Below are 23,689 nucleotides of genomic sequence, written 5' to 3'. Positions count from 1 at the left end.
CTTTTAGTGTATGATAAAACTATTGTTCCTCTTTCAAATGCAGAAAGAAAACCTACCGGATGCTTCCGATTTCAAAAATTGCAACACTTCAAAAAATCGTGATAATTATACTATTACTAGCTGTCCCGGCAAACTTTGTCTTGCCAAGCTGTGGTGGTTTGACAACTGTTCGGGGTATCGCAGCAACGCACTCTAGATTGACTTAATTTCCATCATCCTGAATTTGTTCCCGGCTCATAAAAAATCTGTATTTTCACTATTTTCATACTTTTTTAAAAAGTTTTCGTAACTTTTTCTGCATATAAACACAGCCACCACGAATACGAACCGAACCGTGCAAGGGACATGCTGATTGGTTCATCCGTTCTTGAGTTTTGTTGCCTCAAAGAAACTTCAAATTCATTTTTATATATATAGATATGGGGTAACTCTCGCTGAGACCGTCCCACTATTTACACCATGTCTTCAAAAATGTTTAAGGTGGCGATTTTCTGAAAGTCCTCCCCAAAAAAGTAAGGAAAATGCATTTGGTTGATCAAATTGGTGGACCCCCCGTTAGTTAGAGCCACACGCATTTTGGCGGACCCCTCGATTTTTGTCAATTGTTGGTTCATTTAAACCGTTATAACTCGAAAGTTTCGCCAGAAACCACCTAAAAACTATAGGTTGTTGAAAAGAGAGAAGATAGGGCTACTATTTACAGTTATAAAAAGTTGGGTCGGCCATATTGATTTTGGCCGCCATCTTTGATTTTTATAGCAAAACTGTTTTTTCACCATGTTGGCAACCACCGATTTTCAAAATTTTTGCGTCAATCGAAAGCGGGGACATTTTTACACAACATATCAAAAATTTAGAGATGTATCTTTTTCCTATCAAAAGTTATCTGCACTTTTGTGAATCATGCCACTTTTGCGCACTGGGTCAGGTGCCGATTGTTTACATAAATGCAGCGTTATTTCACAGTGTTAACGAACATTTATTCTAAATCTGAATCCACTAATGAAAAGTTGAAAGTTTCAGCTTTTCAAAACACCAAAAAAGTTTAAAAAGCAATGCCCGCATTGTTGAGAAACAGTTAAAAATGAGAACGAACCTCCGATTTGCCCTAATTTTGCTGCAGGTGCATTTGTGTATACAAGCAGGCGCCAACTTTGATGCTGTTGCGTCTCATTGCCGGTGCGCATGGAAATGTATGGAGAAAACGTGTCATGATTTACAAAAGTGCAGATAACTTTTAATAGGAAAAAGATACATCTCTAAATTTTTGATATGTTGTGTAAAAATGTCCCCGCTTTCGATTGATGCAAAAATTTTGAAAATCGGTGGTTGCCAACATGGTGAAAAAAATGTTTTGGTACATAAATTCGAGATGGCGGCCGAAATCAATATGGCCGACCAAACTTTTTATAACTGCAAATAGTACCTCTATCTTTTCTCTTTCCAACAACCTATAGTTTTTAAGTGGTTTCTGGCGAAACTTTTGAGTTATAACGGTTTAAATGAGCCAACAATTCACCAAAATCGAGGGGTTCACCAAAATGCTTGTGGCGCTAACTAACGGGGGGTCCACGAATTTCATTAAACAAATGCATTTTCCTTACCTTTTTGGGGAGGACTTTCAGAAAATCGCCACCTTATACATTTTTGAAGACATGGTGTAAATAGTGGGACGGTCTCAGCGAGAGTTACCCATGATATTATTTGCCCAAAAAAACTATTTGGTCCTCTGAACGTATTTTTGCTGAAACTAGAATTCAACAGCTTTCAAGCAAAAAAAAAAAAGAAGTTTAAAACCGGTCAACTGGTTCAAAAGCCGTGATATTTTGAAAAATTTTAGTTACGAAAAATCTTGATTTTTACAATCATAAAATTGGTCACCCTAATGATGAAATAAAAAATACGGATCTAATTATTTTCGATAAACTACATAACCATCAAGTATCACGATGTTTGGAGACACACTATATCAATTTTCTATGGAATGGTGGTATTATTATTAAAAACAATCTTGTTGAAGTCAGTTAGATTGGTTGTTTCTCACTGCTAGGTGAATTTATTGTTATAAAATTCATTGAAAACTATGTAATACTTTTCATTACTAATTTGGGTTGTATTTGGGTTGCGAAAATACGTCAACATAATTTTGATCAGTTTTGATGTACAAGGTGCTCCACTGTGTGTCGCCTCAGCATATGTAGAGGAACAAAGCCCAAAATGCCAAGATGGGGTAAAATGGCCCAACTCATACAATCACGTTGGCTTCTTTAGCGGTGTTCAGAAAATTCCATATTCAGAATCGGCATGCAAAACTGAGGCGAAATCCAAATTTTCATGAATTTTGGTGCCCGGGAACCTAATTAAAAATCAGTTTGAAAATTGTATGGGAGCGATTTGTCGAATCACCCCTCGTCGCATTTTGTACTGGGCGGAGCTGTCAAGCAGTTGGCCAGCAGTCAAAAGGTGATTTTGAGAATCTCTTCAAAATCGATTTTAGGTACCAAAATGAAGTTTTAAAAATCTGAAAAAATCATGGTGGTTCAGAAAAAGGCGCTCTTTCATATAAAATCAAAAAATCAATACATTTTTCTTAATTAAAAAACCCAATTTTATCGAGTTCAGATCAGTTGGAGTACTTGAGATTAGGTATTAGGTTGGTTTACGGGAGTTAACCTTCATCCAGCCAACGTACATTTTCCACCTTCCGAAAAGCACAAAAATGGTCATAACTTTTTTGTTTTTCGATGGATTTTGATGAAATTTTCACAACTTCCCGAAAAACTCTTCTAGTTTATGATGCCGGGGACATGGGTGCCTGGTCCACACGGTTCCGGAGTTATTCCGGATTGTCTTGGGGTACCAAAATTGGCCACATACTTTGCGCAACGTATATCTCAAGATCCCGATGAGGTAGAAGTATAGTGTCTTCGGCGAATTTGTTCAGCAGGTTAAGAACTAACTGGCAACGGCGACTTTGGTTCGCGATTCGGCCGCTAGGCGGCGTCAGTGTCAAAAATGTTCAAATCCTCATATCTCAGAAACATGATAAGATAGAATGATGCTGTCTTCGGCAAAATTCTTCAGCAAGCTCAGAACTATATGATAGTAAAGTCTTTGGTTTGGGATTTATCCGCTAGGTGGCGCATTGTGTCTGAAAAATTCAAACACGTATATCTTGACACCCTAATGAGCTACAAGCATGCCGTTTTCAGCAAAGTTGTTCAGCAGGCTAAGAACTATCTGGCAACGGCGGCTTTGGTTCGCGATTCGGCCGCTAGGCAGCGCCAGTGTCAAAAATGTTCAAATCCTCATATCTCAGAAACCTGATAAGATAGAATGATGCTGTCTTCGGCAAAATTCTTCAGCAAACTCACAACTATCTGATAGTAAAGTCTTTGATTTGAGAATCATCCGCTAGGTGGCGCCAGGGTAAAAAATATTCAAACATCTATTTCTCAGAATCCTGATAAGATAGAATGATGCCGTCTTCAACAAAGTTCTTCAGCAAGCTAAAAACTGTCTAAGTCTTTGATTCGTGATTTATGCGCTAGGTTATTCGCTACACCGTCTTTGACCCCCTGCAGACAAATTTTGTCACACCACAATATTACTCCGTTTTTTTCTTCCGGGAATTTCTACTGGAACTCTTCCGGAAATTTTTCCAGGAATTTCTCAATGAATCTCTTTGGAAATGTCTCCGGAAATTCTTCCGAATTTTTTTCCAGGATTTCCTCTAGGACCAACATCAGGAGCTCCTGCGGAGATTCCTTCAGGAATTCCTTCGGTAATATCCCCAGGAATTTTTCTGGGAATTTCTCCAGGAGTTCTCCTGGAATTCCTTCAGATTTCTTCAGAGAATTTTCCCAGGAATACTTCCATGAGTTCCTCCGGGAATTACTCCATGAATTGCTCCAGGAATTCTCTCAAGAATTTCTTCAGGATGGATTTCTCTGAGAATTTTTCTAGGAGTTCCTCCAGGTATATCTCTGGGAATGTCTCCGGGAATTCCTTCGGGAATTTCTTCAGAAAATCCACCAGGAATTGCTTCGGAAATTTCTTCAAGAAATTGTCCGGGACATCTTCCAGAAATTCTTCCAGGAATTCCTCCGGGATTTCCCCCAGAAATTCCTCCGGAAATTTCTTCAGCAAAACTTCCGGTTTAAAAAAAAATCCACTCCGATTTTTTCTAGGAAGTCTTCCTTCAGGAAGTCTTTCGTGATTTTTTTTTCAGAAAATCCTCTGAGAATTTCTCCAGGAATTCCTCTGGGAGTTTCTCTAAGACTTCCTCCTTTGTTTTCTCCAGAAATTTGACCGTGAATGTCTCTGGAAATTCTTCAGGAAATCCTTGAAAATTTTTCCTGAATTCCACTAGGAATTTCTTTACGACTCCTTCAAGGAAATTCCTCCGGGAATTCTTCTAAGACTCTCATCAGCAATTCCTCCACTGATTCCTTCAGCAATTTCTCCAGATTATTTCCAGGAATTCTTTCGGGTATTTCTCCAGGAATTATCCCGGGGATTCCTCCAGGAATTCCCTCAGGGGATTCCTCCTGAGATTCTGCCAAAAATTTCCTTCGGGTAATCACCCAGAAAGGAGGATTCCTTGAAGAATTTTCCAGAGGAATTGCTGTAGAAATTACCGGAGGAATACCTAGAGAAATTTCCTGAGGAATTCCTGGAGGAAATCCTAGAGGGATTCTCAGAGGAATACTTGGTGAAATTCCCAGAGGATTTCCTGAGAAAATCTCGTAGATTTCCTTCAAAAATTCCCGGTGGAATTTCAGAAGATTCTTCGGAGTAATTCCTGAAAGAATTCCCGGAGGATTTTCTGGAAGATTTCAAGAAAAAAAATCCCAAAACCATTCCTAAAGGATTTCCTGGAGAAATTTCCGGAGACATTCTCGGAGGAATTCCTGGAGCAATTCCCGGAGGAATTACAGGACAAATTCCTGGAGGTATTCGTAAAGGAAGTCCTGGAGGAATTCCGTAAAAAATTCTCGAGGATTTTGTGAAAAAAAAAATCACGGAAGACTTCCTAAAGAGATTCCTGGAGAAATTCCTAGAGGTTTTTCTTGAACAAAAAACGACAGTTTTCCTTAGAAACTCCCGGATATATTCCTGGAGAAACTCCTGGAAAAATTCCCAAAGAAATTCCTAGAGAAATTCCTGGAAGAATTCCTATAGAATATCCCGGAGGAATTCCTGGAAAAATTCCCGGAGGCACTCATGGACGAATTCCTGGAGAAATTGTCAGTGAAATTTCCGGAGGAAATCTTGGAAAAAAGTTCGGAGGAATTCCTGGAAAAAATCCCAGAAGAATTCCTGCAGAAATTGCCGAAGGAACTCCTGAAGGAGTTCCTGATAGGAGTCCCAGATGAAATCCTGGGGAAATTTCCGGAGGAATCCCCGGAAGAATTCCTGGAGGATTTCCTAGAGGATTTCCCAGAGGAACTTCTGGAGGATGTCTCCTAGAAGAATTTCTGGAAGATTTCCTGAAGAAATTACTGGAAGAAGTTCGTAAGGAATTCCCAGCGGAATTCTTGGATAAACTCCCAGTGGATTTCCCGAGAAATTTCTGGAAAAAAATCCCGGAAGAGTTCCTGTAGAAATTCCCGGAGGCATTCCCGGAAGAAAAAAAAAAACGGAGCAAAAAAAGCAATATTGTAGTGCGACAAAACTTGTCTGCAGGGGATCAAAGACGGTGTTAAAGTATTGCCTCTTGTACCACCGTACTCGACCGTCTACTTTCCCGCCAAATGGCTCTTAGCTTGCTGAACAACCAGATACGTCTTACTTCCTCTTAACTTTCGGAACAATTTGCAGCACGTTTTCCGTTTTTTGAAAAAAAAATTGATAAAATTGTTTGAATGTTTTGATTGCTGGGGTCACCTAGCGTCGCCATTGCCGGATAGATCTCAACCTGCCGAACAATTTTATAGAAAACGCCATGCTTTTAGCTCATTACAGTAACGAGATACACGTGTTTAAATATTAAACACAAGGTGCCACCTAGTGAATAAATCACGAATCAAAGACTCAACTATCATACAATTTTTAGCTTGCTGAAGAACTTTGTTGAAGACGGCATCATTCTACCTTATCAGGATTCTGAGATAAAGAAATTTGAATATTTTTGACCCTGGTGCCACCTAGCGGACGATTCTCGAACCAAAGACGCCATTGCCAGATAGTTCTTAGCCTGCTGAACAACTTTGCTGAAAACGGCATGCTTGTACCTCATTAGGGTGTCAAGATATACGAGTTTGAATTTTTCAGACACAATGCGCCACCTAGCGGATAAATCCCAAACCAAAGATTTTACTATCAGATAGTTCTGAGCTTGCTGAAGAATTTTGCCGAAGACAGCATCATTCTATCTTATCAGGTTTCTGAGATATGAGGATTTGAACATTTTTGACACTGGCGCCGCCTAGCGGCCGAATCGCGAACCAAAGCCGCCGTTGCCAGATAGTTCTTAGCCTGCTGAACAAATTTGCTCATTAGGGTATCGAGATATACGTGTTTGAATTTTTCAGACACAATGCGCCACCTAGCGGATAAATCCCAAACCAAAGACTTTACTATCAGATAGTTCTGAGCTTGCTGAAGAATGTTGCCGAAGTCAGCATTATTCTATCTTATCAGGTTTCTGAGATATGAGGATTTGAACATTTTTGACACTGGCGCCGCCTAGCGGCCGAATCACGAACCAAAGTCGCCGTTGCCTGTTAGTTCTTAACCTGCTGAACAAATTCGCCGAAGACCATATACTTCTACCTCATCGGGATCTTGAGATATACGTTGCGCAAAGTATGTGGCCAATTTTGGTACCCCAAGACAATCCGGAATAACTTCGGAACCGTGTGGACCAGGCACCCATGTCCACGGCATCATAAACTAGAAGAGTTTTTCGGGAAATTGTGAAAATTTCATCAAAATCCATCGAAAAACAAAAAAGTTATGACCATTTTTGTGCTTTTCGGAAGGTGGGAAATGTACGTTGGCTGGATGAAGGTTAAGGGGATATTGGTGGTGCGGGTCCAGTGTTGAGAGATGTACCTCAACTCCAACACCCCTCCCCCCTTTTCAGTGTGGCGAAGTGTCAGTATAAAACGACATTTCCAGGTGAAATTGAGATAGGCAACCACTTATGCAACTGATAATAATCAGCTCCAGCATCAGTCAAGGCATATATCATTCAATTGAGCCTCAGCTAGGAAGCACAATATGTGGCATTATAGGTTTACAGCTTTTACCATCATTGATGACGTCATACCCGACATTAACCTATCATTCACCTGTTTTTATTTTGGCCACCTAATCCAACATAGGCCCAACAGTTATTCGATATTGGTCCAACAGTGGCCCAACATACGATAAAAATTGATCCGGCATTCAATAATTTTTCAGTCTGGCTGAAATTTGCAGGTTTTTTTTTGGTTCCATTCCCAGCTAGTCAATTGAATGACTATTCTCTCCTGAGATCCTCCAAAATCCTCGAAAACGCCCCTGAAGGGGGCTTCAGGGGGTTGCCCCTCCTGAAACTCTCTTGAAAGTTCTCTGAAACTTCGCATGACCCTGTTTAAATCTCCTAATCAAGTCACTCTCCCCAATTAAACTTCTTTGCAACCTTGTACTCCATTTAGGTAATAAACTTAAGGGCGGACGGGACGGTCGGGGAAATATCCGCCATTGCTCTGTTGCTACTAAGATGGTAATCTCAGATTCTACTTCATATTTTGCAACAAAAACCTATCACTGTGTATGCTCACTTGGAGTGCATATGCTGATTGTTTTTCAGCATCTTCAGTGCGATAGAACTCGAGATCATCTTCGAAATCGCGAGGCAAATTGTTAGAAAGAGAGGCAAGATAGGAAAAATAACACGGCGTCCCGTTTCACCTTAATCAAGTTAGGTAATGAATCCATTTAGGTAAAAAATCTATTTAGGCAGTCCTGACTCATTACCTAAATGGAGGTTTTGGTGTAATGGAAATGCAGGGATAACGGACGGTGATCGAAATGTAGAAGCAGCACTTCTACGAGCACCTGAATGGCGTGGAGGACGTAGGCACGGGAGACCACGACAACGGAGAGGACGACTACGTCAATGCAGCAGATTGCGGAAATGAGCCAATTTCCACGCTGAAGGAAGTTAAGGATGCCATTTACCAGCTCAAAACCAGCAAAGCAGCTGGTACAAATGGTACCGCAACTCATCAAGATGGGCCCAGAACCACCTTTTTGCAAGAAGTGGAAGAAGCGGAAATCTGCTCCATTCCCAAGAAAGGGCGACCATTTGGAATGTGAGAACTTCAGAGCGATCACCAATTTGAATGATGTCTATAAAGTGCTATACCAGATCATCATGCTTCGTCTGTCAATCAAAACGAATGAGTTCGTGGGAAGTTATCAAGCCGGCATCATCGACGGCCGGTCAATAACGGACCAGATATTCACCGTATGAAAAATCCTCCAGAAATGCCGTGAATACCAGGTCACAACGCATCACCTGTTCATCGACTTCAAAGCGGCATACGGTAGTATCGACCGCACAGAGCTATAGAAAATCATGGCCGAAAACGGCTTTCCTGGAAAGCTGACTAGACTGATTAAAGCGACGATGGGCGGTGTGCAAAACTGCGTAAGGGTTTTGGGTGAATTCTTCAGTTCATTCGAACTTCATGCTTTTCAACATTGCTGTGGAAGGTGTAATGCGACGAGTCTGGCTCAGCAGCCGGGGTACGATTTTCACAAAATCCGGTCAATTTGTATGCTTTGCGGACGGCAGGGACATTATCGCCAGAACATTTGGAACGGTGGCAGAACTGTACACCCGTCTGAAACGCGAAGTAGCAAAGGTCAGGTTGTTGTGAATGCGTCGAAAACAAACACGACCGGTTTCGTCTAGGTAGTAATGTGACATTAGACGGGGATACCTTCGAGGTGGATCCTTACTAACGGCTGACAACAACGCTAGCCGTGAAATACGAAGGCGCATCATCAGTGGACACGAGACATGGACCATGCTTGAAGAGGACCTGCAAGCACTCGGAGGTCCCTGCTAAGGACGACTTTGGTGCTGTGCAAGAGAATGGTGTGTGTGTGACGGAGAAGGATGAACCTCCAGCTCGCTGTACTTTACGGCGAACCCTGCATCCAAAAGGTGGCCAAAACCGGAAGGATAGGATGGGCAGGAGGGCATGTTGCAATTATGGCTATAGTACCAATTATTCGCCATAGCTGATTTTCACCCTTTAACGATGTAAATCAACCAGAAAAAAAATATGAACAATAGATCACGTTTACAAAAGATGGTTGCACTCATTTAAATTCCACATTTTGCTCAAATTATGGTAGGAATAAATCGTTTTCCTTAAAATTTCGGCTTCCTTGCACCCGTTTTCGCCATAGTGTATCAGTTATGGCAAATCCCATAAGAAATGCATGCAAATAGTGCGAAAAGGAACCGAAGTTAACAAATGTAGCACGCTTTAATAAATACTAAAAGTAGTTTTGGCTTCGTTTCTATATTTTTCCTGTTCCTGCTCAGCTATCTTTTAACATATTGGTGACATTCATTGGTCTTCTTGTTATTTTTATACAAATAGTTTTCCTTAGGTAGTGCCATAATTGGTACAGGCACCCTGTTGTGGCATACTATTGTTAATTATGTCTTATCTGTTGTTAAGAATGTTAAGAATATAACTGTATGCACAGAGTTCCAACGCCCACCAGTGTTTGAACTTGGTACACGTGAGCAACGTTTTTGAACAGAACATGAACAGAACACGTTCAATTAAAACTCTGCGATGGAAGCTGGGCGGTGGAGATACCGAAGGTGGACGTTAATATTAGAAATAACTTCCCCAGGGGCGCGTATCCTCAATGAGTTGTGCCATCGTTTTGACTACGGAAAGAATCAGAATCTGAGAAGCTTGAGGCTTTCTCTGGTTAAGGCAAACAATTTCCACCCGGAAGACCAAACCGAGCCATCAGCATTGATCAGATCGCAAACTGTAGGAGCATCTACGTACTTAGTACATTTTAACGGATATCCAAAGCACTTCATCTCCAGACAAGGTGTGCCATAATAACATTGTTATTTTCTGAACGCATCAGGGCTGTATGATCAGATCAAACACATCTAAACCCGGACAAGACAACCCTACCCATTATTAGTTATCACGATTACTACGCAAATAGAACTGTATTCCCTCTTAACCTACGTGACCATTATTAGGGCATTTCAATTTACACACCCTGTAAGCCCCTCCTGAGACTCGCATTGAACACCCCTATACCTGAGGCATCCTTTTACTTCCGTTAAACATTTCTTACACACATTCTGCTCCGCTTTTATCTTTTCTTTAAAACCCGTTTGTCCCATTTATGTACCTCTTCGGATATATTTTTTTTGCCCGGTTAGCCCGCTTAGCGATTCACTTTATCTGGGACACAAGATCAAGGAGACGCTTGGTTGCTTACTTTTGTTTTGTGTGATTGGAAGTATTCAATTTAGAATACGGTGCTCCACTCAAATATGGGTAAAACAGTACAAACCTACATTAATTTATGATAACACTTGCTCAGATTACTCAGTGTATCTTAAGCATTTATCAACATTAAAAAAATCTCATAAGGGGCTGTCCATTAATTACGTAAGGGATTTTTTACGATTTTTCGACATCCCCTCCCCCCTTGTAAGATTTTTTGTATGACAACCCAAATTTTTTTGTATGGCGCGTAAGATTTCTCAAACCCCCCCCCCCCCTCCCCCCATAAACCCTTACGTAATTAATGGACAGCCCCTAAGCGCATATCTACACATTAACTGCGCATGGGACGATTGAGGAAATACCCGCCATTTCTCTGTTACTATTAAGATGGTAATCTCAGAATCTACTTCATATTTTCGAACAAAAACTTAGCATTGTGTATGCTCGCTTGCAGTGCACATGCTGATTGTTTTTCAGTCTCTTCTGTGCCATAGAAATCGAGATTACCATCTTAAAAAACGCGAAGCAAATTGTTAGAAAGAGAGGGAAAATAACACAGCGTCCCGTATCACCTTAAAGCATAAGAAATACAGGGGATGGCCAAAATGTTTGGGATAGGCCACTTTTGTTCTCTCACAGAAATGTTCAACATGCTGTAACTTTTCATAGAGTGCATCAAAATTCCTCAAATTTTGACTGTTTGTTCACTTACACTAGTTTACAGCATTTGTGAACTCGGTAAGCTGATGATCATTTTTGGTGTAGAATCATATCCTGAGTTCGAAAACGTGAAAGAAAAAAAAATACAGTAGAGCGGAATTTTTTTCGATTTTCTATACAAGGTTGATGATTTGAAATCGATTTTTGTTCTATTTTTAAGCAAAGTCGCTCACTTCAAACATCTCATTCTACGTAATGAATGCTCCGATTGAGCTGAAATTTTTACTGTAACTCGCCTACATATGATATGTCAAATAAACGTCGAGAAAGAATTTTTTAGATGGTTTTTTCTTATTGAAAGAAATACCTTTCTTCAAAAAATTTTGGGAATTTTGCTAAAATTTAAGAAGATTGTCCCTATAACTCGCCAATATGTTGAATTTCATCAATCTGACGCAAAACCTGTGTTCAGGTGATCGAATGGTATTGTATTCAGCTTTTAATTTATGGAAAAAGATTTAAAATTGGTTGAACAAAACGCAATATATTTGAATTTTAGTAAATTACATATTTTAAAAAGTTGCAAAACTCGATATTGAGCTAAAACTCAAAAACTGTCCTACTCAAAATTTTTTGTAGGTCAGTTTCGAAATCAGCACTAAATTGTGCTTCAAAAATTTTGGTCGTTGACAGAAGTTCACGACTTTCGTTTTATTTTGTAAACTTGTGTTATTATATGTGTATGATTTGTACAAACTTGAGCTCGATTGGTTAATCTTTTGCGAAGTTGAAATCGTTCTGGTAGAACACTATTTTTTAGACAAATAATGTTTGAACAGCCATATCTCGGAAACCAGTGAACCGAATTGAATGAAATTTTAAACGTTTTTCAACAATATTTTGATACTTGATACGACGTTATAAAATGTAATATTTTCGTACGATGAATAAAGTTATACCGGTTTGGCATTTTCCCCTATATAGAGGAAAATAAGTCAAATTTACAAAATCATACAAAAATTACTAAATGTGTTATTCCTTCAATCCAAATAGGCTCTAATACATCTTATCAGAGATATCTTGAGAACAGAAACATTTACATTTTTTCAAGAAAGATCCAAAAAGTTTCAATCCATGATAACTTTTTTCAACGTTCAAAAAGTACATATGTTTTTATGACATGTGAAGCATCAATATATTGTTGATGAACGTTCAAAAGTTCATTCAATTCGGTTCACTGGTTTCCGAGATATGACAGCTCAAAAATAAGTTGTCTTTAAAATAGTGTTTTACGAGAACGATTCTAGCTTCGCAAAAGATTAACCAATCGAGCTCAAAATTGTACCAATGATGCACATATAATAGGTAAACAAACAGTCAAAATTTGAGAGTTTTTGATGCACTCTATGAAAAGTTCAAAACGCTGTACTTTTCGTGAGAAAAAAAAGTTGCTTATCCCAAACATTTTAGCCACCCCCTGTATATACAAAGAACTCATATTTTGGCGTAGAAGATGTTATTTGTCTCTTACCAGTCTTGTAAGTTTATATTTTAATCCATAATTATTATCCTCCACTTTACAGACGATCACAGCGAAAGCCATCAAATAGATTTCGAACTTCGCCGAGCCAAAGAAAGAAGAGCCCACGAAGAGGTGCTTTCGGGACGATACAGAAATCCAGCATTTAGCCATCGTAAGCCAATTTAGCTCAATAGCTCTTCTCACCTTTCGAGCATCACTTGACTTTTTTGCTTCATTTTTCATTCTCGTCCTTTAGCAACTTCAAATGGTAGTGCACAGCCGGCGCCCCCCGTGGAACGACCCCCATCAAACAGTATTAGCACCGAGTTTAGCCATAGCAACTATAGTAATAATTCCTGTTCGATCGATTCGAAATCACCTCAGCCCCCTCCCGATGGAGACAGCGACCTGGCAGTGGAAGTGGCCTCGAAATCCGTACCAGCAGTGGAAGCAGTTCCGTCCGGTAAGGACTACGTTAGAGAACCAAAAATGGGTAAGTATTGAATCCAACATTTAGGGGTACACTTCTGAGCTAACCAATTCTTCATTTTAGGTATTCCCAGCAGTGCCTCCACCAGTGACAATGAGTCCTGCGTGCTTAGTGCGACCCTGGAATCTTCCGAGTTGAAGATGTGGATTCGGTCAGAATCGGAAAACTCCGTGCCATCTTGGGCCTCATCAATCAGTTTAGACAGCCAGTCGGAGGAAGCCATACTGGATTTTATGAAGCGGTTCGTTAAAATCCTATTCCGAGAAAGCTCATCCATTACGCTGGAACTCAAGTCGGACTTTGGACAGTATGCGAGGGTGAGTTGGTTTTATCAGCTTCTTGTACATGATGCATTTGGTGCGGGGGTGAATTTTTGTCGACTGCAGATTTTTTTGGCTAGCTTTGTTGTCTGACGTTAATATGGACCAGGGGTAGAAGAAGTCCTCCACCACCTCGAAAGTGTCCTGCCTATCGTAACACTGTTGCCTAGGCTTGCCCTCAAAATGATCTATTTTCAACTTTAGATATACAGAAATAGAAACACTAACTTTAATAATTTAAAACACTACTTAATATTCTTTTTAATTATGTTTTTTAAACGTATTCCATAATTATCATAAAATTAGAAATCAGAAAAAATACGTATTTGTTCATATGTACTTTGTCTACGGATGACGAAAAGAATAAACAAAATAAAAAGTTCCTTCAGGAATTTCTTTGGATATTACTCCGGGAATAACTGCTGGAATTCCTCCAGGGATTTCTCTACAGATTCCTCCAAGATTTCCTCCAGGACTTACACAAGGAATCGCTCCAGGCATTCTTCTATGAATTTATCAAAGAATTCATACAGAAATTGCACTAGAAATTCCTCCAGGCAATCCACCAGGATTTAATCCATGAATTCATCCAAGGACTCCTCTAGGATCTCCTCCAGGAATTCCTCCAGAAATTTTTTCAGATATTTCACAAGACGTTCCTTCAGAAATTCCACCAGGCATTATTCCAGGAACTCCTCCCGGCATTTATCCAGGAATTCCTTCTGGAGTTTTTCCAGCAATTCCTGATATCCCTTAAGAGATTCCTCTATTCCAAGGATTCCTCTAGATTTTTTTCTAGAAAATCCTCCAGGAATTTCTCTCAAAATTTCTCTAAGGATTTTCTCCACGAATTCATCAAGGGATTTCTCCAGGAATTCTTTCAGGAAAATCTCCAGGGATTCCTGCTGGAATTCTACCACGGATTTCTTCCTCCTAGGATTCATCCAAGAATTTCTTTACAGTTTTGAGGGTTGGAAATTGATTCCGCTCGTTTCGGTCACGACATCTCCGTCAAAAATTTCTCCAGGAATTCTTTTAAGAATTCATCCAGGAATCCCTACTGGAGTTTTTCCAGAAATTGCTGCAGGAATTCCTATAAGAATTCATCCAGGTAGTACTCCAGAAATTTCTCAATGAATTCCTCCAGAGATTCTTTAAATATTATTTTCAGGGAATCCTCCAAGGACTTCTCCAAGGATACCTTTAGATATTCCTCCAGGCATTTCTGCAGAATTCATGTGGGGATTCCTACAGGAGTTCATCCAGGGATTTGTTTAGGTATTCTTCCAGAAATTGCTCCAGGATTTTTTTTTCAGGGATTCCTCTTGGAATTCCACCACGGAAGTATTCAAAAATTTCACCTGGGACTCATCCAAGAGTTTCTGCAGAGATTCCTCTAGGGATTCCTCCGAGAATTCCTTCAGGAATTTTGCCGGGATTTTTATCCAGTAATTGTTTCAGGGATTCTTCTAGCAATCCCCCACGGAATTCTTCCTAGAAGAGATCCTGGAATTGATCCAGGAATTCCTCCTGGAAATCAGGCATTCCTTCAAAAACTCTCTAGGCATTCCTCCATGACTTCATCCAGGGATGCTTCCAGGAGCTTCTTTAATTCAAGAATTTCTCCAGGAGATCCTCTAAGAATTTCTCCAAAAATTCCTCCTGGAGTTAATCCACGTATCCCGACTGGGGTTTTCAGGAGATTTCTTCAGAAATTTCCTCAGAAATTCCTTCCAGAACTCCTCCAGGAATTTCTTCCCCAATTTATCCAGGAATTCCCCCAGAAATTTTTCCATGGTCTTGAATTTTACAACGTAGTCCTTCAGAAATTTCTCCAGGGTTTCATCCACTAATTCCTCCAGGAATCCTTCCAGGGATTCCTCCAAGAATTCTTTCAGGATTGTTTTCAGGGATTCCTCTTGGAATTCCACCACGAATTTCGTTAGAAACTTCTCCTGGGATTTCTTCCAAGAGTTCCTCCAGAAATTCCTCTATTGATTCCTCCGAGATTTCCCGCAGCAATTTTTCCAGGATTTTATCCAGCAATTCATCCAGGGATTCTTCCAGGAATTTTCCCAGGAATTCATTTAGGAGTTCATCCAGAAATTCCTTCAACAAGTAATCTAGGAATTCTTTCTGGAATCTAGGCATTCCTTCAAGAACTCCTCCAGATATTCCTCCAGAAATTCATCCAAAGTTGCTTTCAGGAGCTCCCTCAATTCAAGAATTTCTCCAGGGATTCCTCAAAGTATTTCTCCAGAAATTCCTCCAGGCGTTTATGAATGAAATATCCCACGTATTTCTAAAGAAATTCTTTCAGTAATTTCTCCAGAAATTACTTCCATAATTATCTAGAGATTTCTCCAGGAATTTATCCAGGAATTCTTTCATTAATATCTCCAGGGATTCCTGGAATTTTGCTACGGATTTATTCAAAAATCCTGATAAGATTCATCAAGGAATGCCTCCCGGGATTCCTCCTGGAATTTTACTACGTATTCTTACAGTAATTTCACTACGGATTCCGCCAGGAATTTGTCCAGCAATTTCTCCAGGGTTTCCTTCAGGCATTAATGCAGTTACTCCTCCACAACTTCCTCCAGAGATTCCTCCAGAGCTTCCTCTAGAGATTCCTTCTGGGATTTCTCTAGGAATGCCTCCGCTCCAGGGATTACTACAGGAATTCCTCTTGTGATTCCTTCAGAAATTGCTCTCGGGATATCTTCAAGATATATTCAGAGTTTTTTTTTCAGAAATTTCAAAAATGATGTCATCATCTTTGGCAGGGATGTACCCAAGAATTTATTTAGGGATGTTCCAAAAAATCATGCAGTTTTTTTATATCTACTTTGAGGAATTCTAGAGCGTTTCTACCAGGAATTTGTATTGGAATTTTCTTAGGTAATTTTACATGAGACAGGAAATTCTCTAAGATGTCATCCAGAAATATTTTCCCTATTTCATCCTTTAGGAGTTCATCTACGGATTTATTCAGTTATCCATCCATGAGTTCCTCCAAGAATACCACTGCAGCTCTTGCAAAGGAGTTCCTTCAGAAAATCCCAATTAATTTAGAAATATATTCTTTGAATATTATTTTCTCTCCAAGAAACTCTTCAAGAAGCAATCCATGGATTACTTCAGGAACTCTTCCAGAGAATCCTCTAGGACTTTTTAATAGAAATACACTAGAACTCCAATGGCGCTGTAGTCACTTTTTCTATTTAAATATTTTACTAATTTTAATTGTATTAATTGACTATTTTTAAGTGCTTATCTTGTAAAGGATCTTTTGTTTTGGCAAGCAAAATTTATTTGACACTTCTAGTACCGCTACTGACGCTGTAAGGGCGTGGCAAACTAGATGTTAGTCACACGAACAGTCACGACATTGGACTTCTGTGGCTAGTTATTCTAATGATTTTTTCCAGGGATGTTTTGAGGATGACGTACTGCTCCCACCTTTCGATCACCTCACGTCTTGGGTCTCCAATTTGACCCACGTCCTTATCCCTGCATATTTTGGCTCGCGGCACGAAACTGTTGCGTCATCTCTCGTTCTCTGTCGTCTAAAATGAATGAGTTCATAAGAAGTTATCAAGCTAACTTCATCATGGCCGGTCAACAACGAACTAAATCTTCATGAGACGGTAAATCCTTCAGAAATGTAGGCAAGCGGTCAACATTTCTGGGCCCATCTTGATGAGTTCAACTACGATACCATCTTTCCTAGATTGTTTCTCAATTTAGAGCTTAGAGTTGGTGAATGGCATCCTTATTTCTCTCAGCGTGAGATAGAGATCATTTCCCTCCTCTGCTGTACTGACGTACCGTCGTGCGGGGCTTCTTTATACACTTTCTCATGGTTTTTCAACTTCATGACATTATAACTCCCAGAGTAGTGAATGGATGTCCACATAGGCGCCAACTTGTGACGTAGTTGGGGGGGCGAAGCTCTCCAAAATTGGACAAAATTCAACTTTTTTTAGCTCAATGCACTAGTTTCCACGTAAATATGCCTAAACTAGATGACCTGCGTCGAAATTTTACGAATTTGGTTGATTTTGAGAGGCCTCGCCCCCCCCAACTACGTCACAAGTTGGCGCGTATGGATGTCCACAATTTTTACACACAATAATCGTGAGTATGTATGTACGATGTATGCAAAATTTGAGCTAAATCCATCTATAAACAAAAAAGTTGTTCATACACCAATCGGACACATCTCATATAAAACTGAATGGGGGCTACTTTGGACAAACTTAACTATGGGAAATTCTCGCTGAGACCGGCCCACTATTTATACCTAGTCTTCAAAAATGTTTAGGATGCCGATTTTCTGAAAGCCCTCGCCTAAAAAGTAAGAAAAATGCATTTGGTTACTCAAGTTGATGGACCCCCCGTTAGTTAGAGCCACAACGATTTTTGCAGACTCCTCGATTTTGGTCAAATAGTGGCTCACTTAAACCGTTATAAAAAAAGAAGAAGGATAGAGCTACTATTTACAATAATAAAAAAAATGGGTCGTCCATATTGATTTTGGCCGCCATCTTGGATTTTTATACCAAAACATTTTTTTCCCCATGAGGGCAACAACCGATTTTCAAAATTTTTGCATCAATTGAAAGCTGGGACATTTATACATAACATATCAAAAAATTAGAGATGTCTTTTTCTTCTTTCAAAAATTATCTGTCGTTTTGTAAATCAAGCCACTTTTGCCCACTGGGCCGTTTACTTAAATGCAGCGTTATTTCGCAGTGTTTACGAACACGAATTTAAATTTTGAGCCCACTAATGGAAAGCTGAAGGTTTAAGCTTTTCAAAACATTAAAAAGGTTATAAAGGCAATGCTCGCATCATTGAGAAACAGTCAAAAACGGAAACGAACCTCCGATTTGGCCAAATTTTGCGGCACGCGCCTTTGTGTATACATGCAGGCGTAAACTCGGATGCTGTTGCATGTCGTTGCCGGTGCGCATGGAAATGTATGGAGAAAACGTGGCTTAATTTACAAAACTGCAGATAACTTTCGAAAGGAAAAAAGACATCTCTAATTTTTTATATGTTATGTATAAGTGCCTCGTCAGCTTTCAATTGATGCAAAAAGTTTGAAAATCGGTGGTTGCCCTCATGAAAAAAAAATGTTTTGGTATAAAAATCTAAGATGGCGGCCAAAATAAATATGGCCGACCCAACTTTTTATTATTGTTAATAGTACCTCTATCTTTTTGCCTTTCTCGTACACTAAGTGTACTGGAAAGGCTATATGTTCACTCCAAAAATGACTTTTTGATAGAAGGCCCGGAGGGTTGAATCACATATACTAATCAACTCAGCTCAACGAATTGAGGTGATGTCTGTGTGTGTGTATGTGTGTGTGTATGTGTGTGTGTATGTATGTGTGTATGTGTGTATGTGTACAAAAAAACTCACATCACTTTTTGGCAGTAAACCTCAACTGATTTTAATGACCGACGGTTCATTCGACGCGGAATCTGGTCCCATTTTTTCCTATTGAAAATGGTTCGGATCGGTTCAGCCGTTCCGGAGTTATGACCATTTAGGTGTTCCGGACCCGTGCCTTTGGAAGGGGCCATACATAAAAATGTAACAAACATATACATGCGACACATCAAACTGCGGCCTTTTCGATTACCTGATAAACAGTTAGCAAGAAAACAGTCTCAGACCATATCTGAACCGGTAGTGTTCCGGAACCGGTTCCGGATGTCCCGCTGGAAGTGGCCAAATATAAAAGTGATCCAAAACTATGCATGCCACACATCAAATCGCGGCTTTTTCGATAACCTGATGAACAGTTAGCAAGAAAATAGTCTGAGACCATATCTGAACCGGTAGTGTTCCGGAACCGTTTCCGGATGTTTCGCTAGTAGTGGTAAAATATAAAAGTGATTTAAACCCATGCGTGCGACACATCAAACAACGGCATTTTCGATAACTTGATGAACAGTTAGCAAGAAAACCGTCTCAGACCATATCTGAACCGGTAGTGTTCCGGAACCGGTTCCTGGTGTCCCTCCGGAAGTGGCCAAATATAAAAGTGAACCAAATCTATGCATGCAACATATCAAAGCGGTGCTGTTTGATAACCTGGCAAGAAAATAGTCTCAGACCATATCTGAACCGGTAGTGTTCCGGAACCGGTTCCGGATGCCCCGCTGGAAGTCGCCAAATATAGAAGTGATCCAAAGCAATGCATGCGACACTTTAAATCGCGGCAATTTCGATATCCTGATGAACAGTTAGCAAGAAAACAGTCTCAGACCCTATCTGAACCGGTAGTGTTCTGGAACCGGTTGCTGGTGTCCCGCCGGAAGTGGCCAAATATAAAGATGAACCAAACCCATGCATGCGACATATCGAAGCGTGGCTTTTTTTTGATAACGAAAGGTTGGCATAAAAAAAGACTCAGATCATATCTGAACCAGTAGTGTTTCGGAACCGGTTCCAGGTTTCCCGCCGGAAATGGCCGTATTTAAAAGTGAACAAAACTTATGCATGCGACACATCAAATCAAGGCTTTTCCGACCACTTGATGACTGTTTATCAAGGAAGTAGGCTAAGACCACATCAGGGACTGCCAGTATGTTGTGCCGAAACTAGTTCCGGATTTCACTTCAAAAGCGGCCAAATATAAAATTGAACCAAACCCATGCATGCAACACAGCAAAGCACGGCTTTTTTGATAACCTTATAAACGTTAGCAAGCCAATAGGCTCAGACTATTTAAGAGACTACCGGTAGTGTTCCGCAACCAATTCCGGGCAGGAAGTGAAACCAAACTCATGCATTGAGATATCGTGGCTTTTTAGGTAACATGATGAACAGTTGCAAGAAAATAGACGCAAGCCGTATCAGTGTGTTACGGAACCGATTCCGGGTGTCCCGCCAGAAATGGTCAAATGTAAAAGAGAACCAATACATGCGACATATCGATGACGTATTCAGTAACAAGATAAACGGTTAACCAACAAATAATCTCAGACCATATTTGGAAGAACCGGTAGTGTTCCAGAACTGGTGACAAGACGATTAACGCGTCGGAAGTGGTAAAATATAGAAAGGAACTAAACTATAGCGGCGTTTTTGATAATCTGATGAACAGTCAACAAGAAAATAGTCTCAGGCCACAGTAGTTCGGAATCGGTTCCGGGTGTGATTTGATAGAAGTGAACCAAAACCATGCATGCGATACATAAAATTGTGGCATTTTCAAAAATATGCCGAACTGTTAGCAAGAAAATAGCCTCAAATCACATCAATTTCCGGCTTTTCAGGTCACGTGATGAACAGTTGACAAAAACAGTCTAAGACCATATTTGAGACAACCGGAATCAGTTCCAGGTGTCCCGCCGGAAGTAGTCAAACGTAAAATTTAACCCTCTAATACCCAAATTTTTTATTTTGATCTAAATATCATTTTTCGTCATCTAAAATCGATTTAAACATGTTTTGGAAGATAATTCTTTTTAATTCTCGATTTCGTGAATTTCAGTTTTTGAATTTTCTAATTTTTATTTTTGAACATCCCCACAGTTTTATATTTTTCCTGAAAGCCTATTTGGGGTACGGATTTTTTGAGATGAAAACATTTTGGGATTTTATGATGATTGTTGAAATATTTTTATTTTTAATTTTTATCATAGAAATTTTTATTTTCCGTGTAATTTTAAGGAAAATAATTTTAGAGTGTATTCGATCCCCTTAAACTATAAAACTAGGATAGAATGATTTGGGAAAAATTTAAAATATGTTAATTGTAGCGATTCAATACAAAATAAACAATGACTTCTAGAAGGTGACTAAAACATCAATTTTTCAATGATTTTTAAAAAATATAAATATGTTTTAAAATACACCAAAAACCATTTTGAGATATACAAAACAGTCCTAAATATCAGCCAAAAATATAAAAATTTTGATTTTCCACGAAACAAAAATTACAAAAATGCTTAAACTATACCCCGTCTAAAGGCGGGGTTGGGCATTAGAGGGTTAACCAAACCCATGCAAGCTGCACATCAAATAGCGGAATTATAAAGGTTAACAAAATAAATGTCAAAGCGATAAATCAAATTGTGGCTTTTTTGATAGCATGTAAACGTTGGGTAAGATTATAAATGAAGAAATGATCAAAGTCTTCATATATGCGAGAGAACGAAATCGTAGCGATCTCTTTAAACCACACCGTTTCAGATTCCTGCGGTGTAGATGTATTGTAGGATGGATCAACGTTTTATATAAAAATAAAATTTAATCGCGTCAACCTTATACAGTTTTTCAATCTCCAATCTCCTTATGCTTCTAAAATTACTGCTCACAATTTGGGTGCGGCTGGTTGAGCCCTCACTCTTCTCATTGCGATCGAAATTTGAATGGAAAATTTATATTTTCTTCATTTTCCTCGTAGGAAGATCAAATTTTACATGAATCGTGTTACCAATGATAATAACATATCGTCGGTTTCCTGCAATAGGGGCACAACTCAAAAAATGTGAATTTTCAGAATAAGCGTTTGAAAATTGGCAATCATGAAGCACCTCCTGCAAATTCACTTATTTCTCTCATCATTTGACAAAAGTAAACAAATTTTGATTGTTGTATCATTGAAAGGGGCTGAAGGACTATCTGTTTCATGAATTTTTGACAACTATTTTTCAACGACTATTGAAAAAGTTGACTGATTTTGAGTTTGTGCCCTTACTGCGGAAAATTGGTGAAAATGCCCAAATCTCGCGTTTCACAACGAATTTTGGAACGGGTCTTTGTGAGATGAAATTTTACATAGTTTTTCATCATTTGCCATCAAAATCTCAAAAATGACAAATTTTGAGTTGTGCCCCTATTGCAGGAAACCGACGATATAGCCTAAAGTGTGCTGAAATAAACATTGGCGAAGATCACAAAGTGATCTGTGATTGTGAATAAAGTTAACCTTCTTCAAGCATTAGCTGACGCTCGCCTCGCTGCCGTAGTGGATGGAATAGGGTCACAATGACCCCAATACACGACTAGGGTTAAGGTGGTTAGGCAGTCAACTGAGAGGTCTGATCTTTTTCTGCTCTGTTTTGTTGTTGAACATAACATCGGAATATGTATCATCAATAAGTTTCGAAAATCGATGATGGCTTTGTTAAAATTGTTGCTAGTGTAAAGTGTTTTCAGGATTCAGGAACATTTTGGCTAACGTCTAAGAAAAGTTTATGAGTACATATTCGACGAGAAAGGCACTATCACCACTAGGTGGATTAATCTGGGTTTTTCTTTTCAACAACAATTCGTTTTGAGGTGGTTTTTGGAGAAACTTTCGAGTTATAACGGTTTAAATGAGCCACCATTTGACCAAAATCGAGGAGTCTGCAAAAATTGTTGTGGATCTAACTAACGGGGGGTCCATCAATTTGAGTAACCAAATGCATTTTCCTTACTTTTTTAGCGAGAAAATTGACACTTTAAACATTTTTGAAGACAAGGTGTAAGGGCCGGTCTAAGCGAGAGTTACCCAATAAATAAACACAATTCTAGACATCCCTGAGAAAGGTCCAATCCAAGGGCCGAAACGTTGGAAGCTGTTAAGTAATTCCGCCTAAAACCAATTTTAACCGGAAATAGTCAATAACAGAAGGACAACTTAGAGCTTAGAGCTGGTGAATGGCATCCTTATTTCTCTCAGCGTGAGAGAGAGATCATTTCCCTCCTCTGCTGTACTGACGTATTCGTTTCCTCCGTTGCCTTGGTCTCTCGTGTCCACATTCTCTGTTGCGAGATGCGTTGGGCTTATGGTAGAGCTTCCGTGTTACTTTAGAAGGGCAAAGCAGTTCAATTTATTCGCACTTCGCTTCTTCCAGGCATCGTTTATTTTTGAAGGAAGCAAGTCTGCTGTTTCCGCTTATGTTTGTATCGTTCCCCGTTCTGCCGGGTTCCTTGCTGCAGCACTACAGCCCTCGATGTGTTCTTTTCTTCCAAAATCAGTCTGCACTTCTCGTTGAACCATTCATTCTGCTGACTCCTTTGCACGTACCTGTAAAAAGTAAGCGTTTTGCCTTTCTCGTACACTAAGTGTACTGGAAAGGCTATATGTTCACTCCAAAAATGACTTTTCGATAGAAGGCCCGGAGGGTCGAGTCACATATATAAATCAACTCAGCTCGACGAATTGAGGTGATGTCTGTGT

The 23,689-nt window shown here is 39.6% G+C and overlaps 1 protein-coding gene and 1 long non-coding RNA gene across 3 annotated transcripts in view; both read left to right on the top strand.

The window, feature by feature from the left end:
- Positions 1-23,689, top strand: part of LOC134287936 (uncharacterized) — a 179,781-nt gene that overhangs the window by 26,181 nt on the left and 129,911 nt on the right. The window lies entirely within an intron of this gene.
- The window catches only part of LOC109401416 (uncharacterized protein KIAA0513), a 52,736-nt gene that overhangs the window by 24,722 nt on the left and 4,325 nt on the right, over positions 1-23,689 (top strand). Inside the window, exons 4-6 of one of the 2 annotated variants that reach the window (XM_062851213.1) lie at positions 12,743-12,853; positions 12,938-13,174; positions 13,235-13,488. In XM_062851213.1, coding sequence (XP_062707197.1) covers positions 12,743-12,853; positions 12,938-13,174; positions 13,235-13,488 — 602 coding nt within the window. The remainder of the gene's footprint in view (positions 1-12,742; positions 12,854-12,937; positions 13,175-13,234; positions 13,489-23,689) is intronic. The other variant, XM_062851214.1, reaches the window with a different exon arrangement.

The sequence above is a fragment of the Aedes albopictus genome, chromosome 2, assembly GCF_035046485.1.
Source record: "Aedes albopictus strain Foshan chromosome 2, AalbF5, whole genome shotgun sequence".
Lineage (NCBI taxonomy): Eukaryota > Metazoa > Arthropoda > Insecta > Diptera > Culicidae > Aedes > Aedes albopictus.
Note: the sequence above shows the minus strand (reverse complement) of the source record. Positions and strands in the feature narration are given on the sequence as shown.